This window comes from Podarcis erhardii, assembly GCF_964252035.2.
Source record: "Podarcis erhardii genome assembly, chromosome: Z".
Lineage (NCBI taxonomy): Eukaryota > Metazoa > Chordata > Lepidosauria > Squamata > Lacertidae > Podarcis > Podarcis erhardii.
This window is the reverse complement of record NC_138504.1, coordinates 51,192,590-51,215,089: the sequence shown is the minus strand read 5'-3', so window position 1 is coordinate 51,215,089 and position 22,500 is coordinate 51,192,590. Positions and strand designations below refer to the sequence as shown.

At 40.6% G+C, this 22,500-nt stretch overlaps 1 protein-coding gene across 1 annotated transcript in view; it reads right to left on the bottom strand.

The window, feature by feature from the left end:
• SPTAN1 (spectrin alpha, non-erythrocytic 1) overlaps window positions 1-22,500 on the bottom strand; it is a 189,149-nt gene that overhangs the window by 3,385 nt on the left and 163,264 nt on the right. The window contains 5 exon segments of the mRNA XM_081846710.1: window positions 2,058-2,204; window positions 4,205-4,258; window positions 7,270-7,466; window positions 9,882-9,936; window positions 21,082-21,099. Of these exon segments, the coding sequence (XP_081702836.1) occupies window positions 2,058-2,204; window positions 4,205-4,258; window positions 7,270-7,466; window positions 9,882-9,936; window positions 21,082-21,099 (471 nt within the window).

Below are 22,500 nucleotides of genomic sequence, written 5' to 3'. Positions count from 1 at the left end.
CCAATTTATTTATTCCGGATTTATTCCAAATTATTCACATATATTCCAATTTCTTCCAGATTTCTTCCAAATGATTCACATATATTCCAATTTATTTCGATTTATTTCAATTGATTCCAATTTATTCACATATATTCCAATTTATTTCGATTTATTCCAATTTATTTCAATTGATTCCAATTTATTCCAGATTTATGCCAATTTATTCACATATATTCCAATTTATTCCGGATTTATTCAAATTTATTCACATATATTCCAATTTATTTATTCCAATTTATATATTCACATATATTCCAATTTATTTATTCCGGATTTATTCCAAATGATTCACATATATTCCAATTTCTTCCAGATTTCTTCCAAATGATTCACATATATTCCAATTTATTTATTCCAATTTATATATTCACATATATTCCAATTTATTTATTCCGGATTTATTCCAAATTATTCACATATATTCCAATTTCTTCCAGATTTCTTCCAAATTATTCACATATATTCCAATTTATTTCGATTTATTTCAATTGATTCCAATTTATTCACATATATTCCAATTTATTTCGATTTATTCCAATTTATTTCAATTTATTCCAATTTATTCCAGATTTATTCCAATTTATTCACATATATTCCAATTTATTCCGGATTTATTCCAATTTATTCACATATATTCCAATTTATTCCAGATTTATTCCAATTTATTCACATACATTCCAATTTATTTCGATTTATTTTGCTTTATTCCGGATTTATTCCAATTTATTCACATATATTCCAATTAATTCCGATTTATTCCAATTTATTCCAGATTTATTCCAATTTATTCACATATATTCCAATTTATTTCGATTTATTCCGATTTATGCCGGATTTATTCACTTATATTTCAATTTATTCCGATTTATTTCAATTTATTCCAATTTATTCACATATATTCCAATTTATTTCGATTTATTTCGATTTATTCCAATTTATTCACATATATTCCAATTTATTTCGATTTATTCCGGATTTATTCCAATTTATTCCAATTTATTCACATATATTCCAATTAATTTCAATTTATTCCGATTTATGCCGGATTTATTCCAATTCATTCACATATATTCCAATTTATTTCGATTTATTCCGCTTTATTCCGGATTTATTCCAATTTATTCACATATATTCCAATTTATTTCGATTTATTCCAATTTATTCACATAGATTCCCATTTATTTCGATTTATTCCAATTTAGTCACATATAATCCAATTTATTTTGATTTATTTTGATTTATTCCAATTTATTCACATATATTCCAATTTATTTTGATTTATTCCAATTTATTCCTGATTTATTCCAATTTATTCCGGATTTATTCCGATTTATTCCGGATTTATTCACATATATTCCAATTTATTTTGATTTATTCCGCTTTATTCCGGATTTATTCCAATTTATATTTCTATAATTTCTAGACTTACTGCCCTTTACCTATTGTTATTATTATTATTATTAATTGAATTTCTCTAATTTCTAGACTGCCCTATACCTATTATTATTATTGTTGTTCCCCTCTATTATTATTATTATTATTATTATTATTATTAATAATAATAATAAGAATTGAATTTCTATAATTTCTAGGCTTACTGCCCTTTACCTATTATTATTATTATTAATTGAATTTCTATAATTTCTAGACTGCCCTATACCTATTATTATTATTATTATTATTATTATTATTATTATTATTATAATTGAATTTCTATAATTTCTAGACTGCCCTATACCCATTATCATTATTATTATTATTATTATTATTATTATTATTATTATTATTATTATTATTATTAATTGAATTTCTGTAATTTCTAGACTGCCCTTTCCCCTTTCTTATTCTTGTTCTTATTATTATTAATTGAATTTCTATAATTTCTAGACTGCTCTATATTATTATTATTATTAATTGAATTTCTATAATTTCTCAACTGCCCTATACCTAATAATAATAATAATAATAATAATAATAATAATAATAATAGTAATTGAATTTAATAATGTTCCTACCTGTTGGGATCCACCGTGTCCAGAATGGATTCGAATTCGGGATCTGGCTCTCCTTCCTCCACCATTGGCAGATCGTAGCCGAGGGATCGAAGGCAAGATTTGAACTCCTGGTGATTCAGGCGGCCGGATTTGTCCTTGTCGAAGTGCCTGGAATTTTGGGGGGAAAGGCGATAATCAATCAATAATCAATCAATCAATCTTGGGAATGATCCATCCATCCTGGAAATCAATCCATCCATCCTGGAAATCAATCCATCCATCCATCTTGGGAATCAATCCATCCATCTTAGGAATTAATGAATCAATCAATAAATAAATCTATCTTGGGAATCAATCCATCCATCTTGGGAATTAATCAATCAATCAATAAATCCATCTTGGGAATCAATCAATCTTGGGAATTATCACTCAATCAATTAAGCAATCTTTGGAATTATCAATCAATCCATTTTGTGAATTATTAATCAATCCATCTTGGGAATTATCAATCAATCCATCTATCTTGGGAACTAATCAATCAATCAATCAATCAATCAATCAATCAATTCATCTTGGGAATAATCAATCAATCCATCTTGGGAATGCATCCATCTTGGGAATCAATCAATCAATCAATCCATATTGGGAATCAATCAATCCATCTTGGGAATTATCACTCCATCAATTAAGCAATCTTTGGAATTATCAATCAATCCATCTTGGGAATTATTAATCAATCCGTCTTGGGAATTATCAATCAATCAATCAATCACTAAATTCATCTTGGGAATAATCAATCAATCCATCTTGGGAATCAATCCATCCATCTTGGGAACTAATCAATCAATCAATCAATCAATCACTAAATTCATCTTGGGAATAATCAATCAATCCATCTTGGGAATCCATCCATCTTGGGAACTAATCAATCAATCACTAAATTCATCTTGGGAATTATCACTCCATCAATCCTGGGAATCATCACTCAATCAATCTTGGGAATTATCAATCCAACAATCAATTAATCAGTCTTGGGAATTATCAGTCAATCAATTAATCCATTTTGGGAATTATCAATCAAACACTCAATCAGTCTTGGGAATTATCACTCAATCAATCAATCAATCAATCAATCAATCCATCCATCTTGGGAATTATCAGCCAATCAATCCATCTTGGGAATTATCAGCCAATCAATCCATCTTGGGAATTATCAATCTATCCATCCATCCATCTTGGGAACTAATCATTCAATCAATCAATCACTAAATCAATCAATCTTGGGAATTAATCACTCAATCCATCTTGGGAATCAATCCATCCATCTTGGGAACTAATCAATCAATCACTAAATTCATCTTGGGATTAATCAATAAATCAATCTTGGGAATTAATCACTCAATCCATCTTGGGAATTATCAATCAATCTTGGGAATTATCCATCCATCCATCCATCTTGGGAATTAATCAATCAATCAATCAATCTTGGGAATCATCACTCAATCAGTCTTGGGAATTATGACTCACTCACTCAATCAATCAATCAATCAATCAATCAATCAATCAAACAATCACTTAATCAGTCTTGGGAATTATCACTCAATCAATTAATCCATCTTGGGAATTATCACTCAATCAATTAATCCATCTTGGGAATTATCAACCAATCCATCCATCTTGGGAATTATCAATCAATCCATCCATTTTGAGAATTATTAATCAATCCATCTTGGGAATTATCAATCCATCGATCTTGGGAACTAATCAATCAATCAATCAATCACTAAATTCATCTTGGGAATAATCAATAAATTTGCGAATTAATCACTCAGTCCATCTTGGGAATTATCAATCAATCTTGGGAATTATCAATCAATCAATCAATCAATCAATCAATATTGGGAATTAATCACTCAATCCATCTTGGGAATTATCAATCAATCTTGGGAATTATCAATCCATCCATCCATCCATCAATCAATCTTGGGAATTATCAATCAAACAATCACTCAGTCAGTCTTGGGAATTATCACTCAATCCATTAATTAATCCATCTTGGGAATTATCAACCAATCAATTCATCTTGGGAATTATCAACCAACCAACCAACCAATCAATCAATCAATCAATCAATCAATATTGGGAATTAATCAATCAATCATACTTACTTGAACATCATACTGAACTCCTTCAGCGCTTCTTCGGTGACCCCCGTCGTGTTCCTGGTGGGGAAAAAGAGAAATTAATTATTATTATTATTATTATTATTATTATTATTATTATTATTATTAAATCATTAATGCCATCTAATTGCTTCTATCCCTATTATTATTAATTATTATTAATTTAATCAAATCGCTTTTATTACTGTTACCGCTATTTATTAATTTAATCAAAGCGGAGAGCAGATCAATACAGGGTGGGCGGAGATCTGTCCGGGGAGTGGATCTCCCCCTCATTCTCAGGGGATCTCCCTCACCTGGCTTGGATCCGCTGCATCCGCACCCCCAGTCGATCCCCCTAGATCTCGGGGGATACCTATCACCTGGCTTGGATCTGCTGCATCCGCACCCCCAGTTGATCCCCTAGATCTTGGGGGATCTCTCTCACCTAGCTTGGATCTGACTCACCCGCATCCCCCAGTCAATCCCCCGAGATCTTTGGGGGATCTCTCTTACCTGGCCTGGATCTACTGCTCCAGGTTGTGCTGCATCCATACCCCCAGTTGATCCCCTAGATCTCAGGGATCTCTCAATCTCTCTCACCCCTAGATCTCCAGGTTGTGCTGCCTCCGCACCACCAGTTGATCCCCTAGATCTCGGGGGATCTCTCTCACCCCTAGATCTCAGGGGATTTCTCTCACCTGGTTTGGATCTGCTCTCCAGGTTGTGCTGCCTCCGCATCCCCAGTTGATCCCCTATATCTGGCTGGGATCTGTTGGATCCGCCTCCCCAGTTGATCCCCAAGATCTTGGGATCGCTCTCCCTGGCTTGGATCTGCTGCACCCGCACCCTGCCTCCCCAGTTGATCCCAGTTGATCCCCTAGATCTCATGGGAACCTGCTGCTCCAGGGTATGCTGCACCCGCCTCCCAGTTGATCCCCTCAACCTCAAGGGATCTCCCTCACCTGGCCTGGATCTGATGCTCCAGGTTGTGCTGCACCCCAGTTGATTCCCCTAGATCTTGGGGATTTCTCGATCTCTCTCATTCCTAGATCTTGGGGGATCTCTCACACCCCTAGATCTCAGGGGTCTCTCACACCTGGCTTGGATATGCTGTTCCACGTTGTGCTGCATCTGCATCCCTAGTTGTTTCCCCTAGATCTGGCTGGGATCTGTTGGATCCGCCTCCCCAGTCGATCCCCAAGATCTTGGTGATCTCTCTCCCCTGAGTTGGATCTGCTGCACCCGCCTCCCCAGTCGATCCCCTAGGTCTCGGGGATCTCTCCCCTGGCTTGGATCTGCTGCATCTGCCTCAGCAATTGATCCCCTAGATCTCAGGGATCCCTCTCACCTGGCCTGGATCTGCTGCTGCGGGTGGTGCTGCATCCACACCCCCAGTTGATCCCCCGAGATCTCAGGGGATCTTCCTCACCTGGCTTGGATCTGCTGCTCCAGATCCAATAATAATAGTAATAATAATAATAATAATAATAATAATAATAATAATAATAATAATAATAAATTATTAGATAATTGTTTAGAAGAAGAATAGCAATAGTAATAATAATAGTAATAATAGTAATAATAATAATAATAATTTAAAATGATACTAATGATGAGATAATTATTTAGAATAATGATAATAACAATCACAGCAACAATAATGATATTTTAGACCCTCCCCTCCCCCTGGATCCCAGGGATCTCCCTCACCTGGCCTGGATCTGCTGCTCCAGGTTGTGCCGCACCTGCCTCCCAGTAGATCCCCTAGATCTCGGGGAATCCCCCTTACCTGCCTTGGATCTCCTGCCTCTGCCTCCCCACTCGATCCCCTGAGATCTTGGGGATCTCTCTCTCTCACACCCCTAGATCTTGAGGGATCTCTCTCCCACCCCTATATCTCGGGGATCTCTCCCTCACCTGCCTTGGATCTGCCGCCTCCGCCTCCCCACTCGATCCCCCGAGATCTTGGGGATCTCTCTCACACACCCCTAGATCTTGAGGGATCTCTCTCATACCCCTAGATCTCGGGAATCTCTCCCTCACCTGCCTCAGAACTGCCGCCTCCAAGATCTTGGGGATCTCTCTCACACACCCCTAGATCTTGGGGGATCTCTCTCACACACCCCTAGATCTCGGGATCTATCCCTCACCTGCCTTGGATCTGCCACCTCCTCCTCCCCACTCGATCCCCGAGATCTTGGGGATCTCTTTCTCACACACCCCTAGATCTTGAGGGATCTCTCTCATACCCCTAGATCTCGGGGGATCTCTCCCTCACCTGCCTTGGATCTGCCGCCTCCGCCTCCCCACTCGATCCCCCGAGATCTTGGGGGATCTCTCTCTCACACACACCCCTAGATCTCGGGATCTCTCCCTCACCTGCCTTGGATCTGCCGCCTCCGCCTCCCCACTTGATCGCCGAGATCTCGGGGATCTCTCTCTCACACCCCTATATCTCAGGGATCTCTCTCACACCCCTAGATCTTGGGGATCTCTCTCACACACCCTAGATCTCGGGGATCTTTCTCACACCCATAGATCTCGGGGATCTCTCCCTCACCTGGCCTGGATCTGCTGCTCCAGGTTGTGCTGCATGCGCCTCCCCAGTTGATCCCCGAGATCTCGGGGATCTCTCACCCCTAGATCTCGGGGATCTCTCTCTCACCCCTAGATCTCGGGGATCTCTCTCACACACACTTAGATCTCAGGGATCTTTCCCTCACCTGGCCCGGATCTGCTGCTCCAGGTTGTGCTGCATCCGCCTCCCCAGTTGATCCCCTAGATCTCGGGGATCTCTCTCTCACACCCCTAGATCTCAGGGATCTCTCCCTCACCTGGCCTGGATCTGCTGCTCCAGGTTGTGCTGCATGCGCATCCCAGTTGATCCCCCTAGATCTGGCTGGGATCTGTTGCATCCGCCTCCCCAGTCAATCCCCGAGATCTCTGGGATCTCCACCAGCTGCCTTGGATCTGCCGCAGCCGCACTCCCCCGTTGATCCCCTACATCTCAGGGGATCTCTCTCACACCCCTAGATCTCGGGGGATCTCTCTCCGGGACCTCTCCTCACCTGGCCTGGATCTGCTGCTCCAGGTTGTGCTGCATGCGCATCCCCAGTTGATCCAGTTGATCCCACTGCTGGGCCAAGCCGACGGTGCTGTGTTCGGTGTATTTGTTGTCCAGGATCAGGGCCTCCTCCATGGCGGCTCCCAGATCCTCGATCTTCTTGAGCTGGCTGCGCATGGCGCGGATCTCCTGGTGCTTGCGCTGGATTTCCGGAAGGGAGGAAGGAGGGAGAGAGGGAAGGAGGAAGAGAGGAAGGAGGGAAGGAGGGAGGGAGGGGAGGGAGGGAGGGAAGGAAGGAAGGAAGGAAGGAAGGAAGGAGAGAGAGAGAAGGAAAAGGAGGAAGAGAGGAAGGGAGGGAGAGGGAGAGAGAAAAGGAAGGAAGGAGAGAGGAAGGGAGGAAGGGAGGGAGGGAGAAAAGGAAGGAAGGAGGGAGAGAGAAGGGAAAGGAGGAAGAGAGGAAGGAGGAAGAGCAAGGGAGGGAGGGAGAGAGAGAAGGAAGGAAGGAAGGAAGGAAGGAAGGAAGGAAGGAAGGAAGGAAGGAAGGAGAGAGGAAGGGAAAGGAGGAAGGGAGGAAGGGAGGGAGAGGGAGAGAGAAAAGGAAGGAAGGAAGGAGAGAGGAAGGGAGGGAGAAGGGAAAGGAGGAAGAGAGGAAGGGAGAGAGAATGGGAAGGAGGAAGGAGGGAGAGAGGAAGGGAGGGAGAGAGAAGGGAAAGGAGGAAGAGAGGAAGGAGAGAGAGAGGGAAAGAGGAAGGGAGGAAGAAAAGGAAGGAAGGAAGGAGGGAGAGAGGAAGGGATGGAGAGAGAAGGGAAAGGAGGAAGAGAGGAAGGAGGGAGAGAGGAAGGGAGGGAGGGAGAAAAGGAAGGAAGGAAGGAAGGAAGGAAGGAAGGAAGGAAAGAAAGAAGGAAGGAGAGAGGAAGGGAAAGGAGGAAGAGAGGAAGGAGGGAGAGAGAAGGGAAAGGAGGAAGAGCAAGGGAGGGAGGGAGAGAGAAGGAAGGAAGGAAGGAAGGAAGGAAGGAAGGAAGGAGAGAGGAAGGGAAAGGAGGAAGAGAGGAAGGGAGGGAGAGGGAGAGAGAAAAGGAAGGAAGGAAGGAGAGAGGAAGGGAGGGAGAAGGGAAAGGAGGAAGAGAGGAAGGGAGAGAGAATGGGAAGGAGGAAGGAGGGAGAGAGGAAGGGAGGGAGGAAGGAGGGAGAGAGGAAGGGAGGGAGAGGGAGAGAGAAAAGGAAGGAAGGAAGGAAGGAAGGAAGGAAGGAAGGAAGGAAGGAAGGAAGGAGAGAGGAAGGGAAGGAGAGGGAGAAAAAGGAAGGAAGGAAGGAAGGAAGGAAGGAAGGAAGGAAGGAAGGAGAGAGGGAAGGGAGGGAGAAGGGAAAGGAGGAAGAGAGGAAGGGAGGGAGAGGGAGAGAGAAAAGGAAGGAAGGAAGGAGAGAGGAAGGGAGGGAGAAGGGAAAGGAGGAAGAGAGGAAGGGAGGGAGAGGGAGAGAGGGAAGGAAGCAAGGAAGGAAGGAAGGAAGGAAGGAAGGAAGGAAGGAGAGAGGAAGGGAGGGAGAAGGGAAGGGCGGAAGAGAGGAAGGGAGGGAGAGGGAGAGAGAGAAAGGAAGGAAGGGAGGAAGGAGAGAGGAAGGGAGGGAGAAGGGAAAGGAGAGAGGAAGGGAGGGAGAAGGGAAAGGAGGAAGAGAGGAAGGGAGGGAGAGGGAGAGAGGGAAGGAAGGAAGGAAGGAAGGAAGGAAGGAAGGAAGGAAGGAGAGAGAGAGAAGGAAAAGGAGGAAAAGAGGAAGGGAGGGAGAGGGAGAGAGGGAAGGAAGGAAGGAAGGAAGGAAGGAAGGAAGGAAGGAAGGAAGGAGAGAGGAAGGGAGGGAGAAGGGAAAGGAGGAAGAGAGGAAGGGAGGGAGAGGGAGAGAGAAAAGGAAGGAAGGAAGGAGAGAGGAAGGGAGGGGGAGGGAGAGAGAAAAGGAAGGAAGGAAGGAAGGAAGGAGAGAGGAAGGGAGGGAGAAGGGAAAGGAGGAAGGAAGGAAGGAGAGAGGAAGGGAGGGAGAAGGGAAAGGAGGAAGGAAGGAAGGAGAGAGGAAGGGAGGGAGAAGGGAAATGAGGAAGAGAGGAAGGGAGGGAGAGGGAAAGAGAAAAGGAAGGAAGGAAGGAAGGAGAGAGGAAGGAAGGGAGAAGGGAAAGGAGGAAGAGAGGAAGGGAGAGAGAATGGGAGGGAGGAAGGAGGGAGAGAGGAAGGGAGGGAGAGAGGAAGGGAGGGAGAGGGAGAGAGAAAAGAAAGGAAGGAAGGAAGGAAGGAAGGAAGGAAGGAAGGAAGGAAGGAGAGAGAGAGAAGGGAAAGGAGGAAGAGAGGAAGGAGGAAGAGCAAGGGAAGGAGGGAGAGAGAGAAGGAAGGAAGGAAGGAAGGAAGGAAGGAAGGGAAAGGAGGAAGAGAGGAAGGAGGGAGAGAGGAAGATAGGAAGGGAGGGAGAGAGAAGGGAAAGGAGGAAGAGAGGAAGGAGGAAGGAGGGAGAGATAGAACGAGAGAGAGAGAGAAAAAATTAATAATGATAATGCTAATCACCATTAGAAGGCAGCAATTAGAATGCATTAATGATTAAATGATTAATATTAATAATAATAATAATAATAATACCTTGGTGGCTTCCAGCTGAGACTCCAGGGTTCCGGATTCCTCAACCATGCAAGACCTAGAACCGAAAGGAGGAACGTGATTGGAGGGTCGCCGGGAGGGGAGGCGGGGAAAAGCGGCGAGGCTCGGAATTAACAATTAATTAATTAACGATGTCCATTACTTAATTAATTTCCGGAAATCCCCCCCATTAATTGCTAGCCGACCCGGAACTGGTTGCCGGGCGGAGAACCCGGATTTTTCTCCGGTTCCGTTGACGAGAACCGGAAATCTGAAGAATTCAATTTTTGAAAATGGGGCAATGGGGTTGTTTTATATTATTATTAATATTATTAGTATTAGTATTAGTATTAGTATTAGTATAATAATAATATTATTATTATTGTTATATTATTGTTATATTATTATTATATTATATTATTATTATATTATAATATTAATATATTATTATAATTTTATTATTATAATATTATAATATTATATTATTATATTATTATAATATTATAATATTATTATTATAATATTATTATTATTCTGTATTTTATGCTTTCGCACCTCTATTTCATTTACACTTCCTATTATTATTATTATTATTATTATTATTATTATTATTATTATTATTATTGTTATTATTGGAGCCAAGTTTGCCTTGCCCGTTAATTTAAATTCCCTATTATTATTATTATTATTATTATTATTATTATTATTATTGGAGCCAAGTTTGCCTTGCCCGTTAATTTAAATTCCCTATTATTATTATTATTATTATTATTATTATTGGAGCCAAGTTTGCCTTGCCCGTTAATTTACACTTCCTATTATTATTATTAATAATAATAATGGAGCAAAGTTTGCCTTGTTCGTTAATTTAAATTCATTATTATTATTATTCTGTATTTTATGGTTTTGCACCTCAATTTCATTTCTCCTTTTCCAAAAAGGGCAATAATAATAATGATTATAATAAGAATAGGAAGTGTAAATTAACGGGCAAGGCAGACTTGGCACCATTAATAATAATAATAATAATAATAATAGGGAATTTAAATTAACGGACAAGGCAAACTTTGCTCCATTAATAATAATAATAATAATAGTAATAATAATAATAAGGAATTTAAATTAACGGGCAAGGCAAACTTTGCTCCATTAATAATAATAATAATAATAATAATAATAATAATAGGAAGTGTAAATTAACGGGCAAGGCAAACTTGGCTCCGTAATAATAATAATAATAATAATAATAATAGTAGGAAGTGTAAATTAACGGGCAAGGCAAACTTGGCTCCGTAATAATAATAATAATAATAATAATAATAATAGGAAGTGTAAATTAACGGACAAGGCAAACTTTGCTCTAATAATAATAATAATAATAATAATAGGAAGTGTAAATTAATGGACAAGGCAAACTTTGCTCCATTAATAATAATAATAATAATAATAATAATAATAATAGGAAATGTAAATTAACGGACAAGGCAAATTTGCTCCAATAATAATAATAATAATAATAATAATAATAATAATAATAATAATAGGAAGTGTAAATTAACGGGCAAGGCAAACTTGGCTCCATTAATTATAATAATAATAATAATAATAATAATAGGAAGTGTAAATTATTGGACAAAGCAAACTTTGCTCCAATAATAATAATAATAATAATAATAATAATAGGGAATTTAAATTAACGGGCAAGGCAAACTTTGCTCCTTTAATAATAATAATAATAATAATAATAATAATAATAATAGGAAGTGTAAATTAACGGACAAGGCAAACTTTGCTCCATTAATAATAATAATAATAATAATAATAATAATAATAATAGGAAGTATAAATTAACGGACAAGGCAAACTTTGCTCCATTAATAATAATAATAATAATAATAATAGGGAATTTAAATTAACGGACAAGGCAAACTTTGCTCCATTAATAATAATAATAATAGTAATAATAATAATAAGGAATTTAAATTAACGGGCAAGGCAAACTTGGCTCCAATAATAATAATAATAATAATAATAATAATAATAGGAAGTGTAAATTAATGGGCAAGGCAAACTTGGCTCCGTAATAATAATAATAATAATAATGGGAAGTGTAAATTAACGGGCAAGGCAAACTTTGCTCCATAACAACAACAACAACAACAACAACAACAACAACAATAATAATAATAATAATAGGAAGTGTAAATTAACGGACGAGGCAAACTTGGCTCCGTAATAATAATAATAATAATAATTATAGGGAATTTAAATTAACGGACAAGGCAAACTTGGCTCCATTATTATTATTATTAGTAGTAGTAGTAAATTAATGGGCAGAGCAAACTTGGCTCTGTGAATAATAATAATAATAATAATAATAATAATAATAATAATAGGAAGTGTAAATTAACGGGCAAGGCAAACTTGGTTCCATTAATAATAATAATAATAATAATAATAATAATAATAATAATAATAGGAAGTGTAAATTAACGGACAAGGCAAACTTGGCTCCGTAATAATAATAATAATAATAATAATAGGAAGTGTAAATTAACGGACAAGGCAAACTTGGCTCCGTAATAATAATAATAATAATAATAATAATAATAATAGGGAATTTAAATTAACGCACAAGGCAAACGGCTCCATTATTATTATTATTATTAGTAGTAGTAGTAAATTAATGGGCAGAGCAAACTTGGCTCTGTGAATAATAATAATAATAATAATAATAATAATAATAATAGGAAGTGTAAATTAATGGAGAAAGCAAACTTGGTTCCATTATTATTATTATTATTATTAGAAAATAAATGGGCAGAGCAAATACTACTACTACTACTACTAATAATAATAATAATAGGAAGTGTAAATTAACGGACAAGGCAAACTTGGCTCCGTAATAATAATAATAATAATAATAATAATAATAATAGGGTATTTAAATTAACGGACAAGGCAAACATTATTATTATTATCATTATTATTATTATGTGTAATTTAATGGGCATAGCAAATAATAATAATAATAATAGGGAATTTAAATTAACGGACAAGGCAAACTTTGCTCCGTTATAATAATAATAATAACAATAATAATAATAATAATAATAATAATAGGGAATTTAAATTAACGGACAAGGCAAACATTATTATTATTATCATTATTATTATTATGTGTAAATTAATGGGCATAGCAAATAATAATAATAATAATAATAATAATAATAATAAGTGTAAATTAACGGGCAAGGCAAACTTTGCTCCGTTATAATAATAATAATAACAATAATAATAATAATAATAATAATAATAGGGAATTTAAATTAACGGACAAGGCAAACATTATTATTATTATTATTATTATTATTATTTGTAAATAAATGGGCATAGCAAATAATAATAATAATAATAATAATAATAATAGGAAGGGTCAATTAACGGACAAGGCAAACTTTGCTCCATTAATAATAATAATAATAATAATAATAATAATAATAATAGGAAATGTAAATTAACGGGCAGAGAAATCCCCCCCAGAGGATTTCGTTCGATCCGGTTAATTCCGAGCCTGACCCAAAGGAAAACCACCAAACACACGCCATGCCACACCCCCAAGCGCTCCGGGTTCCGTGCCGGTCCGGGTTCCGCGCCTCAGCCGCCCCCGCCGTGCCCCACACACGCCGCGCGGGTGATTCGCCGTGAGGTGCCGGGTTCGAGAACCTTTGCGAAGCGAGTGGCTCGGCTCGGAACCTGTGCAAAAAGCTGAGGGTTTGGTCTAGAACCCGCGCAAAACCGGTGATCTAGAACATTTGCAAAAAAAAAAAAAACCACGAATGGTTCAATCTGGAACCTTGGCAAATCGAATGGTTTGATCTGGAAGCTTTTCAAAATGACAGGTTTGGTCTAGAACCCGCGCAAAACGGGTGCTTTGATCTAGAACCTTTGCAAAAGTGAATGGTTCGATCTGGAACCTTTGCAAAAACCTTTGCAAATCGAATGGTTTGATCGGGAAGCTTTGCGAAATGACTGGTTTGGTCTAAAACCTGCACAAAACTGGCGGTTTGATCTAGAACCTTTGCAAAAAATGAATGGCTCGATCTGGAACCCTTTGCAAATCGAATGGTTTAATCTGGAAGCTTTGCAAAATGACTGGTTTGATCTGGAAGCTTTGCAAAATGACTGGTTTGGTCTAGAACCTGCGCAAAACTGGTGGTTTGGTCTAGAACCTTTGCAAAAAAAACCACACAAATTGTTCAATCTGGAACCTTCGCAAAAAATGAATGGTTTGATCTGGAAGCTTTGCAAATCGAATGGTTTGATCTGGGAGCTTTTCAAAATGACGGGTTTGGTCTAGAACCTGTGCAAAATGGGTGCTTTGATCTAGAACCTTTGCAAAAGTGAATGGTTCGATCTGGAACCTTTGCAAAAAACCTTTGCAAATCGAATGGTTTGATCGGGAAGCTTTGCGAAATGACTGGTTTGGTCTAAAACCTGCACAAAACTGGCGGTTTGATCTAGAACCTTTGCAAAAAATGAATGGCTCGATCTGGAACCCTTTGCAAATCGAATGGTTTAATCTGGAAGCTTTGCAAAATGACTGGTTTGATCTGGAAGCTCTGCAAAATGACTGGTTTGGTCTAGAACCTGCGCAAAACTGGTGGTTTGGTCTAGAACCTTTGCAAAAAAAAACCCCACACAAATTGTTCAATCTGGAAGCTTTGCAAAAAATGAATGGTTTGATCTGGAAGCTTTGCAAATCGAATGGTTTGATCTGGGAGCTTTTCAAAATGACGGGTTTGGTCTAGAACCTGTGCAAAATGGGTGTTTTGATCTAGAACCTTTGCAAAAGTGAATGGTTCGATCTGGAACCTTTGCAAATCGAATGGTTTGATCGGGAAGCTTTGCGAAATGACTGGTTTGGTCTAAAACCTGCACAAAACTGGCGGTTCGATCTAGAACATTCGAAAAATGAATGGCTCAATCTGGAACCTTCGCAAAAATGACTGGTTTGGTCTAGAACCTTCGCGAAGCGAGTGGCTCGGCTCGGAACCTGTGCAAAAAGCTGCGGGCTTGGTCTAGAACCCACGCAAAACCGGTGATCTAGAACATTTGCAAAAAAACACCACAAATGGTTCAGTCTGGAACCTTTGCAAATCGAATGGTTTGATCTGGAAGCTTTGCAAAATGACTGGTTTGATCTGGAACCTTCGCAAAATGACTGGCCTGGTCTAGAACCTGCGCAAAACTGGTGGTTTGGTCTAGAACCTTTGCAAAAAAACCACACAAATTGTTCAATCTGGAACCTTTGCAAAAAATGAATGGTTTGATCTGGAAGCTTTGCAAATCGAATGGTTTGATCTGGGAGCTTTTCAAAATGACGGGTTTGGTCTAGAACCTGCGCAAAACGGGTGTTTTGAACTAGAACATTCGCAAATCGAATGGTTCGATCTGGAACCTTTGCAAATTGAATGGTTTGATATGGAACCTTTGCAAAAATGGCTGGTTTGGTCTAGAACCTGCACAAAACTGTGGTTTGATCTAGAACATTTGCAAAAAAAAAAACCACGAATGGTTCAATCTGGAACCTTTGCAAATCGAATGGTTTGATCTGGAAGCTTTGCAAAATGACTGGTTTGATCTGGAACCTTCGCAAAACTGATGGCTTGATCCAGAACCGTCGCAAACCGGTTTGATCTAGAATCTTCGCAAAAAAACCCAAGCGGTCCAGTTTGGAGCCTTCGCAAAGACCAATTGGTCTAGAGCCTTCGCGAATCCGGCGGATTGATCTAGAACCGCCACAAAACGAATGGCTTGATCTAGAACTATCGCAAAACGAACGACTCAGTTTGGAACCTTTGCAAAGACCAATTGATCGAGAACCTGCGCAAACCGAATGTTCTAATCTAGAATACCAATCAATCTAGAACCTTAGCGGATCCGGCGGACTGATCTAGAACCGCCACAAAACGAATGGTTTAATCTAGAGCCATTACAAAAACGAACGGCCCAGTTTGGAACCTCTGCAAACGCCAATTGATCTAGAACCTGCGCAAAACGAATGGTCTAGTCTAGAATACCGATTTAATCTAGAACTGTTGCAAAATGAACAGCCCAGTTTGGAACCTCCGCAAATGCCAATTGATCTAGAACCTGCGCAAAACGAATGGTCTAGTCTAGAATAACAATTTAGTCTAGAACTGTTGCAAAATGAACGGCCCAGTTTGGAACCTCTGCAAATGCCAATTGATCTAGAACCTGCGCAAAACGAACGGCTTAATCTAGAATACCAGTCGACCTAGAACCTTTGCGAATCCGGCGGACCGATCTAGAACCGCCGCAGACCGAATGGTCTAATCTAGAACTATTGCAAAATGAACGGCCCAGTCTGGAGCCTCTGCAAATGCCAATTGATCTAGAACCTGCGCAAAACGAACGGCTTAATCTAGAATGCCAGTCGACCTAGAACCTTTGCGAATCCGGCTGACTGATCTAGAACCGCCGCAGACCGAATGGTCCAATCTAGAACTATTGCAAAATGAGCGGCCCAGTCTGGAGCCTCTGCAAATGCCAATTGATCTAGAACCTGCGCAAAACGAATGGGCCAGTCTAGAATACCAATCGATCTAGAACCTTTGTGAATCCGGCGGATTGATCTAGAGCCGTGGCAAAAAAACGGGCGGTTTGATCTAGAACCCCCTTCCTAGCCGCGTGAGCGTTAGTCCGGAGTCACAAAACCAGCCTTGGGGAAATTAGGAACGTGCCGTTTTTTGGGGGGGAGGAAAAGCGGGAAAACGGAACGAGCGAAAAGAAAGGAAAGGAAAGGAAAAGCAGAGTGAGAAAACGGAAAAGAAAAAGAGGAATAGAACCTTCCGGAAAGATCTTCCCCGACTTGGTACTGAAAGACGCGAATGACCCGCCGATAGGCAATGCTATGCGGAGGAAAGAAATGTGGGGTGAAAATTCGGGGTGAAATTCGGATTTTATAGGGGGGTGGGGCAGACAGGACAAGGGGCGGAGCTAAGCGGAGGGGGCGGAGCAATAATGTGGTCAGTGGGGCAATAAATGGGGCAATTGTCTAGGTCAATGGGGCAATTATCCAGGTCAATGGGGCAATTATCCAGGTCAATGGGGCAATATCTAGGTCAAGGGGGCAATAAATGGGCAGGTGGGGCAATAAGTATGGATATGGGGCAATATCTAGGTCAATGGGGCAATAAATGGGAAGGTGGGGCAATAAGTATGGATATGGGGCAATATCTAGGTCAATGGGGCAATATCTAGGGAAAGTACCTAGGTATATGGGGCAATATCTAGGTGAATGGGGCAATTATCTAGGTCAATGGGGCAATTATCCAGGTCAATGGGGCCGTTATCTAGGTCAATGGGGCAATAAATGGGCAGGTGGGGCAATAAGTATGGATATGGGGCAATATCTAGGTCAATGGGGCAATTATCTAGGGAAAGTACCTAGGTATATGGGGCAATATCTAGGTGAATGGGGCAATTATCTAGGTCAATGGGGCAATTATCCAGGTCAATGGGGCCGTTATCTAGGTCAATGGGGCAATAAATGGGCAGGTGGGGCAATAAGTATGGATATGGGGCAATATCTAGGTCAATGGGGCAATTATCTAGGGAAAGTACCTAGGTATATGGGGCAATATCTAGGTGAATGGGGCAATTATCTAGGTCAATGGGGCAATTATCCAGGTCAATGGGGCAATATCTAGGTCAAGGGGGCAATAAATGGGCAGGTGGGGCAATAAGTATGGATATGGGGCAATATCTAGGTCAATGGGGCAATATCTAGGGAAAGTACCTAGGTATATGGGGCAATATCTAGGTGAATGGGGCAATTATCTAGGTCAATGGGGCAATTATCCAGGTCAATGCGGCAATATCTAGGTCAAGGGGGCAATAAATGGGCAGGTGGGGCAATAAGTATGGATATGGGGCAATATCTAGGTCAATGGGGCAATATCTAGGGAAAGTACCTAGGTATATGGGGCAATATCTAGGTGAATGGGGCAATTATCTAGGTCAATGGGGCAATTATCCAGGTCAATGGGGCAATATCTAGGTCAAGGGAGCAATATATAGAGAAAGTACCTAGGTATATGGGGCAATATGGGGCAATGACCCGCTGATAGGCAATGCTATGCGGAGGAAAGAAATGTGGGGTGAAATTTGGGGTGAAATTCGGATTTTTTTGGGGGGGCAGACAGGACGAGGGGCGGAGCTAAGAGGAGGGGGCGGAGCAATGGAGGCGGGGCAATAATGAGGTCAGTGGGGCAATAAAGGGGCAGGTGGGGCAATAAGTATGGATATGGGGCAATATCTAGGTCAATGGGGCAATATCTAGGTCAATGGGGCAATAAGTATGTAAATACCTACGCAGAATGGGCAATAAGTATGGATATGGGGCAATACCTGTGCAGATGGGGCAATACCTAGGTCAGTGGGGCAATACCTCTGCAGGTGGGGTAATATATAGGGCAATGGGGCAATATCTGAGCAGGTGGGGCAATAACTATGCAGATGGGGCAATAAGTATGGATATGGGGCAATACCTATGCAGATGGGGCAATACCTATGCAGATGGGGCAATAGCTAGGTAAATACCTATGCAAATGGGGCAATACCTGGGTAGGTGGGGCAATTACTATGCAGATGGGGCAATAACTATGTAAATAACTATGCAGATGGGGAAATAACTATGCAGTTGGGGCAATTACTATGCAGATGGGGCAATAACTATGGGCGATAAATATGAATATGGGGCAATAACTATGCAGATGGGGCAATAAGTATGTAAATACCGAAGCAAATGGGGCAATACCTGGGCAGACGGGGCAATTCCTAGGCAAATGGGGCAATACCTCCACAGGTGGGGCAATACCTGGGCAGATGGGGCAATAGCCAGGTAAATACCTACAACAATGGGGCAATACCTGTGTAGACGGGGCAATTACTATGGAGATGGGGCAATAACGGAGGCAGATGGGGCAATAAGTATGTAAATACCTATGCAGAATGGGCAATAAGTATGGATATGGGGCAATAACTATGCAGATGGGGCAATACCTAGGTGAATAGGTTTGCCAATGGGGCAATACCTGGGCAGACGGGGCAATTACTATGCAGATAGGGCAATACCTAAGCAGATGGGGCAATAACTATGTAAATACGTATGCAGAATGGGCAATAAGTATCGATATGGGGCAATAACTATGCAGATGGGGCAATAACTATGCAGATGGGGCAATAAGTATGTAAATACCGAAGCAAATGGGGCAATACCTGGGCAGACGGGGCAATACCTAGGCAAATGGGGCAATAGCCAGGTAAATACCTAAAACAATGGGGCAATACCTGTGTAGACGGGGCAATTACTATGGAGATGGGGCAATAACGGAGGCAGATGGGGCAATACCTCTGCAAGTGGGGCAATAACTATGGAAATGGGGCAATACCGGGCAGGCGGGGCAATACCTATGCAGATGGGGCAATAAGTATGTAAATACCTATGCAGAATGGGCAATAAGTAGGGATATGGGGCAATAACTATGCAGTTGGGGCAATACCTAGGTAAATAGCTTTGACAATGGGGCAATACCTGTGCAGATGGGGCAATACCTAGGTCAGTGGGGCAATACCTCTGCAGGTGGGGTAATATATAGGGCAATGGGGCAATATCTGAGCAGGTGGGGCAATAACTATGCAGATGGGGCAATAAGTATGGATATGGGGCAATACCTATGCAGATGGGGCAATAGCTAGGTAAATACCTAGGCAAATGGGGCAATACCTGTGCAGATGGGGCAATACCTAGGTCAGTGGGGCAATACCTCTGCAGGTGGGGTAATATATAGGGCAATGGGGCAATATCTGAGCAGGTGGGGCAATAACTATGCAGATGGGGCAATAAGTATGGATATGGGGCAATACCTATGCAGATGGGGCAATACCTATGCAGATGGGGCAATAAGTATGTAAATACCTATGCAAATGGGGCAATACCTGGGTAGGTGGGGCAATTACTATGCAGATGGGGCAATAACTAGGTAAATAACTATGCAGATGGGGAAATAACTATGCAGTTGGGGCAATTACTATGCAGATGGGGCAATAACTATGGGCAATAAGTATGGATATGGGGCAATAACTATGCAGATGGGGCAATAACTATGTAAATACCTACGCCAATGGGGCAATACTTGTGTAGACGGGGCAATTACTATGCAGAAAGGGCAATACCTAAGCAGATGGGGCAATAAGTATGTAAATACCTATGCAGAATGGGCAATAAGTATGGATATGGGGCAATAACTATGCAGATGGGGCAATACCTAGGTGAATAGTTTTGCCAATGGGGCAATACCTGGGCAGACGGGGCAATTACTATGCAGATAGGGCAATACCTAAGCAGATGGGGCAATAAGTATGTAAATACCTATGCAGAATGGGCAATAAGTATCGATATGGGGCAATAACTATGCAGTTGGGGCAATACCTATGCAGATGGGGCAATAGCTAGGTAAATACCTATGCAAATGGGGCAATACCTGGGTAGGTGGGGCAATTACCATGCAACTGGGGCAATAACTATGTAAATAACTATGCAGATGGGGCAATTACTATGCAGATGGAGCAATAACTATGGGCAATATGTATGGATATGGGGCAATAACTATGCAGATGGGGCAATAACTATGGGCAATAAGTATGGATATGGGGCAATAACTATGCAGATGGGGCAATACCTAGGTGAATAGTTTTGCCAATGGGGCAATACCTGGGCAGACGGGGCAATTACTATGCAGATAGGGCAATACCTAAGCAGATGGGGCAATAAGTATGTAAATACCTATGCAGATTGGGCAATAAGTATGGATATGGGGCAATAACAATGGAGATGGGGCAATAGCTATCCAGATGGGGCAATAACTATGTAAATACCTATGCAGATGGGGCAATAACTATGCAATTGGGGCTATTACTATGCAGATGGGGCAATAACTATGCAAATACCTATGCAGATTGGGCAATAAGTATGGATATGGGGCAATAAGTATGGATATGGGGCAATAACTATGCAGATGGGGCAATCCTCAGGCACAAGACACCAACGTCACGAGCAAAGCCACGGCGGGACGGAGCACAAGACACAGAAGCGGAAGGAGTATTTGGTACTCACCCGTCGAGTAGGTAGGTCCTGGCGGAGGGTCCGAGTAGTAGGAAGAGGGAGTAACGTTCCGGGGGGAGAGGGGAGAAAGAAAAGGAACGTTAGCCAAGGGAGAAGCCTAAAATCTTTGGTAAACCGATAGTAGTAATAATCGATAGTAGTAACAATAGGTGTAGCGAGGGCAAAAATCGCAGTAATAATAGCAATAACAGTAACAGCGGTGATGGTGATAGTAAAAGAAGCCTAAAATATTTAGTAAACCGGTAGTAGTAAGAATCGATAGTAGTAACAATAGGTGTAGCGAGGGCAAAAATCGCAGTAATAATAGCAATAACAGTAACAGCGGTGATGGTGATAGTAAAAGAAGCCTAAAACATTTAGTAAACCGGTAGTAGTAAGAATCGATAGTAGTAACAATAGGTGTAGCGAGGGCAAAAATCGCAGTAATAATAGCAATAACAGTAACAGCGGTGATGGTGATAGTAAAAGAAGCCTAAAATATTTAGTAAACCGGTAGTAGTAATAATCGATAGTAGTAACAATAGGTGTAGCGAGGGCAAAAATCGCAGTAATAATAGCAATAACAGTAACAGCGGTGATGGTGATAGTAAACGAAGCCTAAAACATTTAGTAAACCGGTAGTAGTAATAATCGATAGTAGTAACAATAGGTGTAGCGAGGGCAAAAATCGCAGTAATAATAGCAATAACAGTAACAGCGGTGATGGTGATAGTAAAAGAAGCCTAAAATATTTAGTAAACCGGTAGTAGTAATAATCGATAGTAGTAACAATAGTAGCAATAGGCGTAGCAATGACAATCATAGCAGTAATAATAAGAAGAAGAAAAAGAAGGAAGGAAGGAAGGAAGAAGCCTAAAATCTAAATCGATAGTAGTAACAATCGATAGTAGTAACAATAGGTGTAGCGATGATAATAATAGCACGAATAATAGCAGTAATGGTAATAGTGGTGGTGATAGTAATAGTAGCAGTAGTAGTAATAAGAATAGCAGTAGTAATAGTGAAAATAGTAGCAGTGGTGTGGTGTATGGTAGTAGTAGTAGTAGTAATAATGATAATATTAGTAGTAACAACAACAACAACAACATTGTAGCAATCATAATAGTGGGGGGAGGAGGAGGAGGAGGAGGAGGAGGAGGAGGAGGAGGAGGAGGAGGAGGAACGAAAGAAGCCTAAAATCTTTGCTAAATCGATAGTAGTAATAGTTGATAGTAGTAACAATAGTAGCAATAGATGTAGCGATGATAATGATCGTAGTAATAGTATATAGTAATAGGTGGTGGTGATAGCAATAGTAGCCGTAGTAGTAATAAGAAGAATAGCAGTAGTAATAGTGAAAATAGTAGCAGTGGTGGTGTGGTAGTAGTAGTAGTAATAATGATACTATTAGTAGTAACAACAACAACAACA